This window comes from Pteropus alecto, unplaced genomic scaffold, assembly GCF_000325575.1.
Source record: "Pteropus alecto unplaced genomic scaffold, ASM32557v1 scaffold538, whole genome shotgun sequence".
Classification (NCBI taxonomy): domain Eukaryota; kingdom Metazoa; phylum Chordata; class Mammalia; order Chiroptera; family Pteropodidae; genus Pteropus; species Pteropus alecto.
This window is the reverse complement of record NW_006440657.1, coordinates 338,714-350,517: the sequence shown is the minus strand read 5'-3', so window position 1 is coordinate 350,517 and position 11,804 is coordinate 338,714. Positions and strand designations below refer to the sequence as shown.

Genomic DNA, 11,804 nt, shown 5'->3' with positions numbered 1-11,804 from the left:
CGCGGGCGGGGAGTGGTTGAAGAGGGCCTTGGAAATGGCTGGAGGGAGGGACAAGAGAGCCGTGAGGTGGTGGAAAGTGGTGGTAAGAGGGGCCAGCTTAGGGAAACTGATTGCTGATTGAGTCTCCTGGCTGCAAGATTTTTGATGATAGCCCTGAATCAAAAAAAGGGATGGGGCAAATGCTGAGACCTTTGTCCAGAGCACTGGTCCAGTCGCCAAGCTTTTGATTTACCATCTCCTTCTTGCTTCCTAGAAGTAATTGTATTCAAAGAATAATAATTGCAAGAGAGAAGAGAAGGGAGAAACAAGATGAAACCTTGTCAAATTGAAGGAAAACCAGAAAATGGGAGTGAACCAAAGCTTGAGGAAGAGCCAAAGCCTGAGGAAAAGCCAGAGGAGGAAGCGCCAGAGGAGGAGGAAAACACAGAAGGAACTTTCAGAGAAAGGCTGATTCAGTCACTCCAGGAATTTAAGGAAGATATACACAACAGGCATTTAAGCAAGGAGGATATGTTTAGCGAAGTGAATGAAATAGATGAGATAAGGAGAGTAAGAAACAAACTTATAGTGATGCGTTGGAAAGTTAATCGAAACCATCCTTACCCCTATTTAATGTAGTTTACCTTGATTTTTATTTTTTCTCTATTAGCATTTGCATTAAGCCTTCTTTTGATTTGCATTTTCCTGATAAACTTTTGCCCATTTTCCTGCTTGTTGCTCTTAGTGGTTTAAGATGCATCTCTTATCTGCATTTTATTGTTTATCATCTTTTGAATCAATCTCCCAGTCTCTGCTTTTTAATAGAGCTTTACTCATTTGTACAAAAGGAGGTTCCTGACAGAATATAAAATGAAAAAACATTACTAGGTAATAGGCGACTGTCATTTTTTAAAAGGAAGAGTACATTTGTGTATTACGTATATGCACAGAAAAACATGAAGGATGAAAGACAAAAGTACAGTGAGTGCTAGGATTATGAGTGATTTTTAACATTCTGCATATTTGTATCTTTCCTTATTCTTAGAATGTATACACATTGTTAAAATAATAAACATTTTATAGCAAAAATAACCAACAGCACTTACCAGTTTATTTCTCCAGTCACTAGGGCACTCGATATTTGTTGACAGAATTTTAGAAGCAAATGTGAACTCCAAATTATCACCAGACCACCTAGCTAGAAGAATAACTTTTACATCTTATCTGTAAAATAAAATAATGCTTTCTAAGGTATCTCCTGAGGACCAAATAAGGATATGACATCTATATCTGACAGGTTTTTCTTTTCGCGTCTGCCCATGCAGGATCCCAGCTCCCAAGAGATTTGGTTCAGTTATTTGGGGGAGGGAGGTGGAGTAAGTATTTCTCACGTGTGCTTAATAAAATCCAGGCCAACTCTTAGGTGGGTACAACCTTTATGTTCCTCTCCTGCTGTGTCTGCCCAACCTCCCATTTCCTCCTCTCAAAATACTACCATGTACTTTGAATATCCCTGCCCTTTCATCCAGGTCCTGTATCTTTCAGGCCCCTACTTCTATTGGTGTTTTGGAATTCTCAAATAATGAAGCCAAACATATTTTTTCAGAACCCCCAGTGGGCTGAATCACAGACCTCTACAGAAAAGAGAAGAGTGCCCATCTCTTCAATTTAAACATTTATGCAGGGCCACTTGGCCATGATATCTTAAAGATGTCTTGGCAACTTGGAGATTTTAATCACAGGCCCCTTCCCCATAATACTATGAGTCTGTTTGAGAGTTGGACCTGAAGACAATCTCTTAACACACGCTTTAGTCAGAATTGCTTCTTTGAGTGTAAGATTATGGTTTTATCTTTATTTCCTTAGGGTAAGTGATTTCTTCCAGACGATCAGTGTCAGACCCTTCTCACCAGTTCATCAGATACCCCTAGACCTATGTAAATTGTAAAGGGAGAGAGGTTCAAGTCAAATTCGGGGATGTTCCCATATTTACCTGGAAACATGAAAGTGCTATGTAAAAAAGTGTATCTACATCTAAATCTACGTATCTATAGATGTATAGATGGCTCACAGTTGTACCAGTTGTATTTTATTTTTCCTCTGTGCTGCTCTTTTTGGGGGCAATTTATGTCTCCAGACTGTAACACCCTGATGGATGATGCTGGTGGGGCTGGATTACGGCTATAATGAGATGAGGGTCCAGGGAGTGACTAGCAGTTTTACAAGACAGGATGAATCCATCCCCCTGGAGCTCATAGGGGTGGTTCTTAGGATGTGGAAGAGCTCGCCCCAGCTACACTCCTCTCCAAGGTGGTCTGACTTTGTTTTCTATGCATTTGCCTGTAGCAGGCACCAGATCCTCCTATGCTGATGGCCAGGCTGTCCTGGATATGTATTCCTGGGGAACAACAACTGTCCCCATTGCAGGTCAGAGCACTGGACTTCTTTTTTTTTTCCCTTCACAAGGGGGTTTCATGGGAACTTTTTATAGGAAAGGGGATAAGACCTGAAAATCCATTAACTAAAAACATTGGTTGCGGTAGTCTTTGTCCCAGCCATGATTCGTCTGGTTATAATCAGCTAACTTGGGGTTAAAGTGGATGGAAATGATTTTAGACAGTACACAAATATTTTAAATTGTAATATCCATGGATTTATTTGAATATATTAATGAATACTCTGTTTAAAGCAAATGATAATAGTTTAGATTTAGGGTGGTGTCATAAAGTTCCGTTTTTGAAAGAGTATTCGAATTAAGTGAGTCAATTTGAAAAACATGAAGTAGAACACTATTAATATTAACAGCATTGATAGCATAAGTGGTATACAAATATGGCAAAAATCATCCTAGTGGGAAACATTGCCTTAGCATAATTGATTTAAGCTGAGATTTCTCCCCACTTATAAGTTAACTACTTAACCTGCTACTGTTTAATGGATACTGGCAGGAGACACTCGAATCCTGGGTCAGAAGAAACAGGGACATTATTAGTCACGGCAAAAGCAGTAGCCAGAGCTTCATACTGGTTTGTATCACTCTCCAAGATCCTCAAGTTCCATGGGGTGACAGGGCCCATAATGGATGTCTGTTCACGCAGCGCGTTGTGTTATAGGAAAGAAACCCTGAGTTTGGAGATTTCACCACTTTCTTAGTAAGCAGAAGCAAGCCTGCCCTGTACCCAGAGAAAGATGTTAACTCATCCCTCAAAGCTGCTTGCTGCAAACACGACTGAGAAATGGCCTTCCTTGTGTGAAGAATGGTCAGGGCCTTACCTCTTGGTATATTGCCAATAAAAATGTGCAGGAATGTTCAAGATCCAAGGCAGATTGCCTCTCCCCAGTAACAGTTTTCTCTGTGTAATAAATCTTAATGTGAATGGCAAACCTTTCCTAACATCACAAATTTTGATTTCTAATTCCAAGTTAAATAAAGCAGATAATGTAGTATGCTGTAGAGTGTAAACAGGGCATTTGTAACTCTTTCTCGTTTTTACTTAAATATATAGGATTTTGAATGAGTACTAAATAACCGAACAAAAACATCAACTAAGAAACTAAAAGTAAGTAGTATATGAGGAACTGGAAAGTTAAAGTAACACATAGCTACCATGACACACAAAAGAAGTAGAGGAGCAAGACCAATGGATTTACCAGGATGCTAATGACAGGGGTAATCTTTTGCACAATTTTGCACTGTGAAACTGAAATGAAAATGTGTTTAAAAGTCAGCCCCAGATCCCATATACGCGTAATCACCGCTGCCTATATAAAAGGAAAAGGCAAAAGCTGAGAGAAAAGCTAGTCTGTTTCCTCTACAAAGAAAGTTCAAGCTAAGTTAAGGGTTGAGGGAAGGAGACCTCTCATATATTAGCAGTATCCCAAAGAAGTTATTTGATATTCTGACATCGGCGTTTTGCAAGAGCCTTAGCAAAAACAATTGCATAAATTTGATGGATAATTTAGTTGGCTATGGAGCATCTTTTCGTGTACTTATTGGCCATTTGTATACGTTACTTTGAGAAATGTATATTCAAATATTTTGCCTTCATGCTCCTTTAATATTTTCAGTATAGTTTGGGTAAAGAATAATCTTAAAGGGATAAGGTAGAGCCATAGGTACTACATGTTCATCATGAATTATTAAAAGAAAAATGAAGGACAGGAGGTACAGTATAATACACACACACACACACACACACACACACACACACACACACCAACAAATATCAAGATGAAGCACTTCAGCTCACTAAAGGGAGGGATCACATCCTTTTAAGTGGCATTTTGATATATCACTAGACCTCCTGCTATCTGGTTGTTCAAGAAATAACTATTTTAAAAAATTTCTCCTAATGGATAATTATATTATTTTTGCATTGTAACTGTCAAGGTAGTTTCTTGGACTGACATAGAGCATAGAGTCTTTCTTCCCTTCCATGAACTGAGTCATTTTCTAGATGTTATATCACTAACCTACTGTTTAATAGAAAAGAGAAGTGAGGCTTAGAGAGATTAAGTGCCTTGGCTAAGGTCACTCAGCTATTAAATGGAGTGCCTGCCTAAGGTCAAAACCCTTGCTCCTAATCTCTGCTGTGCATCAGTTGGTATTTAATAAACAGTAACAACAACGCCATTGTGCTGAATAAATTATCATCTCCTCAAAGCTCCGTGCTCTTTCAAGTCCTGGTCTTAGTTCTCACCATTTTGCTTGCCTAAAACATTCTCTCAACCACTCCTCACACACTTACCCTGGATAAATCCTATTCGTCCATCCCATAATGGGTGTTACTTCTTTTAAACAGCTTTATTGAGATCTAGTTCACATACCATACAATTTGTCTACTTAAAATGTACGACTCACTGGTTTTTAGTATATTTACAGTTACGTGCAACTATCACCACAGTCAATCTTAGAACATTTTCAAGTCAAAAAGAAACACCATACCCTTACCTATGACTCCTCCCCCATGCTTCTATTGTTTCAGCCCTAAGAAAACACTAACCTGCTTTCTATTTCTATAATTTCCCAATCCTGGAACACATTGCTCTTTTTTTCCAATGCCTTACTGTTGAATTGTACACCTGAAACTTACTGGATTTCGTTAATCAATGTCACCATAATAAAAATAAATAAATAAATAGATAGATAGATAGATAAATAAATAAATAAAATGTCCCAATCCTGGACATTTCATAAGAATGTGCTCATATAAAATGTGGTCTTGCAATTGGCATTTTTTCCTTGGCATGTTTTCGAGATTCGTCCATTGTGTAGCATGTATTCCTTTATTTCTTCTTATGGCTCGACAATATTCTATTTTATGACTAGGCCACATTTTGTTTATCCATTAGTCCATTGATGGATATTCGAGCTGTTTCCATCTTTTGCTTATTATGAATAATGGAAATATGAACATTCATGTACAAGTTTTGTGAGGACATATGATCTTATTTCTCCTGGGTAGATCTAAGAATTGAACTGCTGGGTTATACAGTAACTCTGTGCTTAATCATTTCAGGAAATGCCATACTGTTTTCCAAACTAGCTGATTGTTTTACATTCCCACTAGCAGTGTGTAAGGGTTCCGATTTCCCCATATCCTTAACAACACTTTTATTGTCTGACTTTCTGATTTTAACCATTTTAGTAGGGGTAAAGTGGTTTTTGTAATTTTTATTTAATTTTAATTTTGTCTTGTAATGCTTTTATTTATTTTTAAAATGTAGTTGGTATTGAAGTGGTTTTGAAGGAACTCTGAAAGGGATTGCATCGAATCTGTAGATCGATTTGATGAGTATTGCCATTTAAACAGTATTAAAATTTTCAATTCGTGAACGTGAGATTTTTTCCCATTCAATTGCATTTTCTTTAATTTCTTTCAGTAATGTTTTGTAGTTTGCAGAGTATAAACTTTGTAATTCATTAAATTCATTTCTAAGTATTTTATTCCTTTTGATGCTATTATAAATAGAGTTTTCTTAATTTTCTTTTCAGATTATTTGTTGCAAGTGTATATAAATACAGTCGACTTTTGTATATTGATCATGTATCCTGTAATCATCCTGGAGTTGTTTATTAGTTCTATTAGTTTATCAGTGGATTCCATAAGACTTTCTACATATAAGATCATGTCATCTATAAATAGAGATAATTCTACTTCTTATTTTTCAACCTGGATGCTTTTTATTTCTTTTTGTTGCCTAATTGCCCTGGCTAGAATCTCCAGTACAATGTTGAATAGAAGTGGTAAGAGCACACATCTTTGCCTTGTTCTTGATCCTAGGGGTAAGTCATCTAGTGTTTCACTATTAAGTATGATGTCAGCTTAGGGGTTTTTGTTTTGCCCTTTATCATTTTGAGAAAGCTCCTGATTTGGGGATATTAAAACAAACTTGCATTCTAGGATAAATCCCACTTGGTCATGATGTATAATTGTTTTTATATGTTGTTGGTTTGCTTTCCTAGTATTTTGTTGGAGATTTTTGCCTAAGAGAAAGTGATTTGTATTTTTTCTTGTTATATCTTTGTCTGGTTTTGATATCAGGGTAATACTGGTCTCATAAAATGAGAGACATGTCCTCTCCTTTTCTATTTTTGGAAAAGTTTGTGAAGAATTCTTTTTTTTTTTTTTAAATGTTTGGTAGAATTCAGCAGTGAAGCCATGTGGGCCTAGGCTTTTTTGTGTGTGGGTAGTTTATTATTATTATTACTAATTCAATCTCTTCATTTGTTATAAGTCTATTCAGATTGTCTGTTTATTCCTGAGATATTTTTGGTAGTTTGTGTTTTTCTAAAAATTTGTCCATTTCAGCTAAGTTATCTCACGTGATGGCATACAATTTCATATTATACCTTTCATATAATCCTTTTTCATAAGGTTCGTAGTAATGACCCCTTTTTCATTTCTGATTCTAATAACTTGATTTCTCTCTCTTGCTCACTCTTGCTCTCGCTCTCCAGCTCTATCCCTCTCTCATGAATCTAGCTAAAGATTTGTCAACATTGTTTATCTTTTCAAAGAACTAGCTTTGGTTTCACTCATTTTCTCTACTCTCTTTCCATTCTCCATTTCATTAATTTCTGCTCTAATCATTATTTCATTCTTTCTGCTTGCTTTATGTTTAGATTGCTCTTTTTTTCCAATGTCTTAAGGTGGAAAGTTATGATATTAACTTGAGATCTTTCTTCTTCTTCAATATAGGCATTTATTTACAGGTATATATTCCCCTCTCAGCATAAATTTAGCTCTATCTCATAAGTTTTGGTATATTGTGCTTCAACCTACCCAAGTTCCATCCCATAAATTTCTGTATTCTGTATGTTGTACTTCATTTTCATTCATCTCAAAGTATTTTCTAATTTTCATTTTGATTTGTTCTTTGAAGCTTTGGCTATTTAAGAGTGTTATGCTTAATTTCTAAATATTTGTGAGTTTCCTATTTCCTATTATTGTTATAAAATTTTATTCCATTATAGCCAGAGAACATATCTTGTATTTCTAACCTTTTAAATGTATTGAGGTTTGTTTTACAGCCTGTCACACAGTCTACCATGAAGAATGTGCCATGTGCACTTGAGATGAATGTGCATTCTGCTGTTGCTGGGTGGAGTAGTCTATATATCTATTAGGTCTAGTTGGTGCACAGTGTTCTCAAGTCTTCTATTTCCTGATTGATCTTTTGCCCAGTTGGTCTATTTATTATTAAAAGTGGGTTATTAAAGTTTCCAACTATTATTGTTGATTATCTATTTCTTCCTTCATTTTTATCAGTTTTTGATTCATGTATTTTGATGTTCTGTTGTCAGGTGCATATATATTTATAATTGCTATATATTTCTTATGGATTGACTCTTTTATCATTATAAAACATTTCTCTTGCTTTCAGTTTTTGGTCTGGCATTAAACAACTTGGAAGTCATCACTCCATCTTAACAACAAGTAAAAAGCCAAACAAACTGAAAATCAACAATTCTTCTTAGATCCACTAGAGAATTGAGATCACAGAGCAAATCACTGCCCCCTCCCCCTCAACAAAGGAGAAACAGACAAGCAGATACAGAGAATCACAATTTGCTAGAGCAAAATTCATGAACAGAAATGTCCCTAGGAACCATACTGAGAACCAGTTCTAAGATATCTGAAAGAATCAGGACTCCTAAAAATGGTACTGAGATTGAGAAAACCTGCATTGTAATTGACAAATTGCTAGAAGAGGAGGACATTAGCATTTCTCATTCTGCCCCAACTACTGAGATTGCAAGGTTAAGCTCCAGGTGAGTGCCTTCATTGATGGAATGGGGACTGTCCCGTGGGTGCAGAATGAGAAATGCTAATGTCCTCCTCTTCCTAGGAAGAAAGCTCCATGTGGGGAGCTGCAGGAAGAGGATACCATGTGTTTTCCACCGATGGTTAGAAGTGCAATTTATGCCTCCCTGACCTAGGAATGAAGAGGGAATGAGAGATCTAGGTTCAAATACCACAGACTCTCCTCTTTCTTATGGAATTTTTATAAATTTTCTTGAATATGTTTATCCACTTGATATATGCCCTTAAGATCATTTCCAGAGGTTTTTAAGTTGTTTTGTTCTGTTTTTTAAATAATTTTCACCAGTTTTACGGGATATCAGATCCACAAAGGTCCTTACTCTGTCATGCCAGAAATTGACCGCCTAGACTTTACTTCTTCCTGGAAGACTTCACTGGCAACTGAGTTAACTCTTCTTACTCAGTGCTTAAAGTGCCCCTTCAGTACTTGCCACACCCTCCTTGTCTCCTCCCATTAAAACATACTTCATAAGAATAGGAAGGCTGTATTTACCGCGTGTGTGTGCGTGTGTGTGTGTGTATCACACACATATCTCCAAGGCCTTGCTTGGCACATTTTAGATGCTCAAAAAATTATGGTTGAACTGAAAGTATATTTCTTATATTTTTATTAGGTGGAAGGAGCTATGTCTTGGGAATCAGAACTCCTAAATATGGTACTGAGATTAAAAGGGCAAGCAGTGCCTATCACAGAAAAGGGTTCAAACAACAAATGGATAAAGGAATGAATGAAATATAAATTTTGGGACTTATTAATAGATGAAACTGAGTAGAGGTTAAGACCATGGACTTAGGAAATAGATTAAATGGATTCGAATTCCTGCTCTATCACTTCCTATTTGTTGCTTAGCTTCACTGTCCTGAAATTTTCTTATGTATGAAATGAAGGATAATATCAGCACCTACATCATAGGATTTGGGGGAGGATAAAATGCAATAATGAATATACATATACGACAATGCCTGGCACATATCAGCCTTTATATAAGTGCTATTTTATTTTATTTCCATCACTATGTATGTTTAAGAAAACTAGGATAACTCTGTAATGCTATTTCATAACCTGAATTTAAAAGAAAAATAATTAATGATTTTTTTTTCTTTTACTTGCAAAAAGGATACATTTTCCTTGGAGACAATTTAGAATGGTAGAAGTAATCACCATATCAGAAATTCATCTAATGAGTCATATTAGAAATTCATCTTTAATCTCAAAGATGAAGACAACTTAATGAGAGGGGGTGAGGGAGGAGCAGGGGCACCAAGTCATCATGTATAGGTTTCTAAGTGTAAAATGTGGCACAAGATGCTGTCATGGTACTAATGCCTGAGTTTCAGATTCCTGATAGGAAATGCAGCCCCTGACTCAGGAAATGGGGTAGGAGTGTAAAAGGGGAAGGGTAGAAAGAAGGGTGTGTGTGTGTGTGTGTGTGTGTGTGTGTGTGTGTGTGTGTGTGTGTGTGAGAGAGAGAATTTATTCTTTAGTTATAGATAAAAATCACCTGTACTATCAACACATAAAAATGATCAGTTTTACTAGTCTTTAGAAACAATTTCTTGATTATTCTCAGATCTATCTAATTTTCACAGAATATTTGGGAAAATGTTGGAAAATCATAAATAAGAAGATTTATGATTTTGTCTATCATCCATCACCACAAGAGCCAAAAGTCATTATAAATAAAATGTTAATGTATTTCTTTTGATTTTATACAAAATGTGTATAAACCTACAAGGTAGGTAGGTAGATAGATGATAGAAATATAGTAGATAGAATTAGCCAAGAAAGCATAGGTGACTGTATTTCTAGTTCTGCTGCTATTTCTGTGTCTCAGGTTCCTAATTTGTAAAATAGGCTCTTGGATTGAAATAATTCTAAGATTGTTCTAGTTTTGATAAATTCATGATCTGTGAAAGCTTAAGACTGCTGCTGAGATTATAAATCCTGCCCTGTAAATCCAAAATTAGTCAAAAGCACAGAAAACATGATTATAAAATCCAATGTTCTATAAGCTTGCTAATCCAGTCTTTTGGCCTCACAGTTTATTTGGTTTTCTATTTCCAATCCTCTCTGATGACTTTGCACATAAGTACCCAACCAGTACACAAGCAGATAATTATGAACAAATATACTAAATATACTAAACAGTATAGTGAAAATTAACTAAATGTGGGTAGTATAAAGCTGTGAAAATTTCATTTTAGGTCCTATTAAAAAATTATTTTGTACTCAACACTTGTAATTAAACAAGCCTCACTACCATATTTACTATCTTGTCTAGCTGGAGGGTAAGAAAGGGATTGTAAAAGGCACTTACCAGTAAGGTGTGTGATGGTTTCAAAAATATGACTCCTCCCATCAAGAGTTGAAGTCTATGGTCCTTCTCTTTGAATCTTGGAAGAGGTCATATAACTGTTTCAAGCAATGGAAGACAGTAGATCTGATCCTGAGACTTCCATGGGTAGGTCATAAAAGATCATATACCTTCCACCTTTATTTATTTAGTTTTTACAGGGAACATTTGTTTTTAAAGCCCTGAGATATGGCTATGCTGGACAGGCTATATGTAGGAACTCTGGTTGATAGTCTCACATGAGCCTGTTGTTCAGCTGTCTCAGTCTCAGTTGTTCCTGGCCCCAGCTGCTTGAGTCATCTACTACTCCCTTTCAAGTTACCCTCAGTCAAGCCATCCTGGCTGAGGCCCCAGACATCCTGGAACAGAGAAGAGTAGCCCCCACTGTGTACTTTGTGAATTGCTGACTCACAGAATCTGTGAGCATAAATATCAGTTATAGTTTACACCAGTGAATTTTGGGATGATTTATCTGGAAGAGTTATGTATCATGCTTCAGGTGATAACCATAGGCACATTATAGTCATGAAGCCAATGTATTATCGAGTGAGCCAAATAGAGCTGGGCAAGTGTGAGAAAAATTGAGAAAATGAAAGTAGAGTTTTAAATTAGCAGCTCATATTTTGGAGAAAAATATTTATATAAACTTTTGTATTTTTGATATCTCTTGAAAAAAAAAAGGAATTTTTGACAACTTTGGATCCAAATCCCCTCAAGACAATCACTGGCAAGCGGTGAGCAGAGGGTGTCCCATTTTGATAGAGCATGTGATCCTCGGTTTAACCAGATTCCTTCATAGCTGGCTTCGCTCACATACATGTTACTTGTGGCCATGTCAGTTGCAGCCCCTGAACTAACAGGATCTGCTGGGTACTAGGACATTGCTAAAACTATTAGCAATGGAACTTTGACTAGCATTAGTAAGGCAAGGTAAAGTGACCTCATGAACGTTTATGCATGAGTTTCCTGATAACTCTTCTAAGTTCATCCCAAAGTCCAGAGGAAAGGAGGAATGGTGTTAGCCTAGGCCTGATGCTAAAAGGGTCAAGGGATTTCTCTTGGCTCACACATAGTCCAGCTCAATTATTCAGTTTAGGAGACTATACGGGACAGATTTTTTTTTCCATCAGTCTTAAACAATAGG

The 11,804-nt window shown here is 36.5% G+C and overlaps 1 protein-coding gene across 2 annotated transcripts in view; it reads left to right on the top strand.

Annotated features, from left to right (window-relative positions):
- The window catches only part of TCEAL9 (transcription elongation factor A like 9), a 2,060-nt gene extending 989 nt beyond the window's left edge, over positions 1–1,071 (top strand). The window contains exon 3 of one of the 2 annotated variants that reach the window (XM_015594054.2): positions 257–1,071. In XM_015594054.2, the coding sequence (XP_015449540.1) occupies positions 310–618 (309 nt within the window). In that variant the 5' untranslated portion in view covers positions 257–309 and the 3' untranslated portion in view covers positions 619–1,071. Of the gene's footprint in view, positions 1–253 lie in introns of both variants that reach the window. The other variant, XM_006917893.3, reaches the window with a different exon arrangement.
- The last annotated feature ends 10,733 nt before the right edge of the window (positions 1,072–11,804 follow it).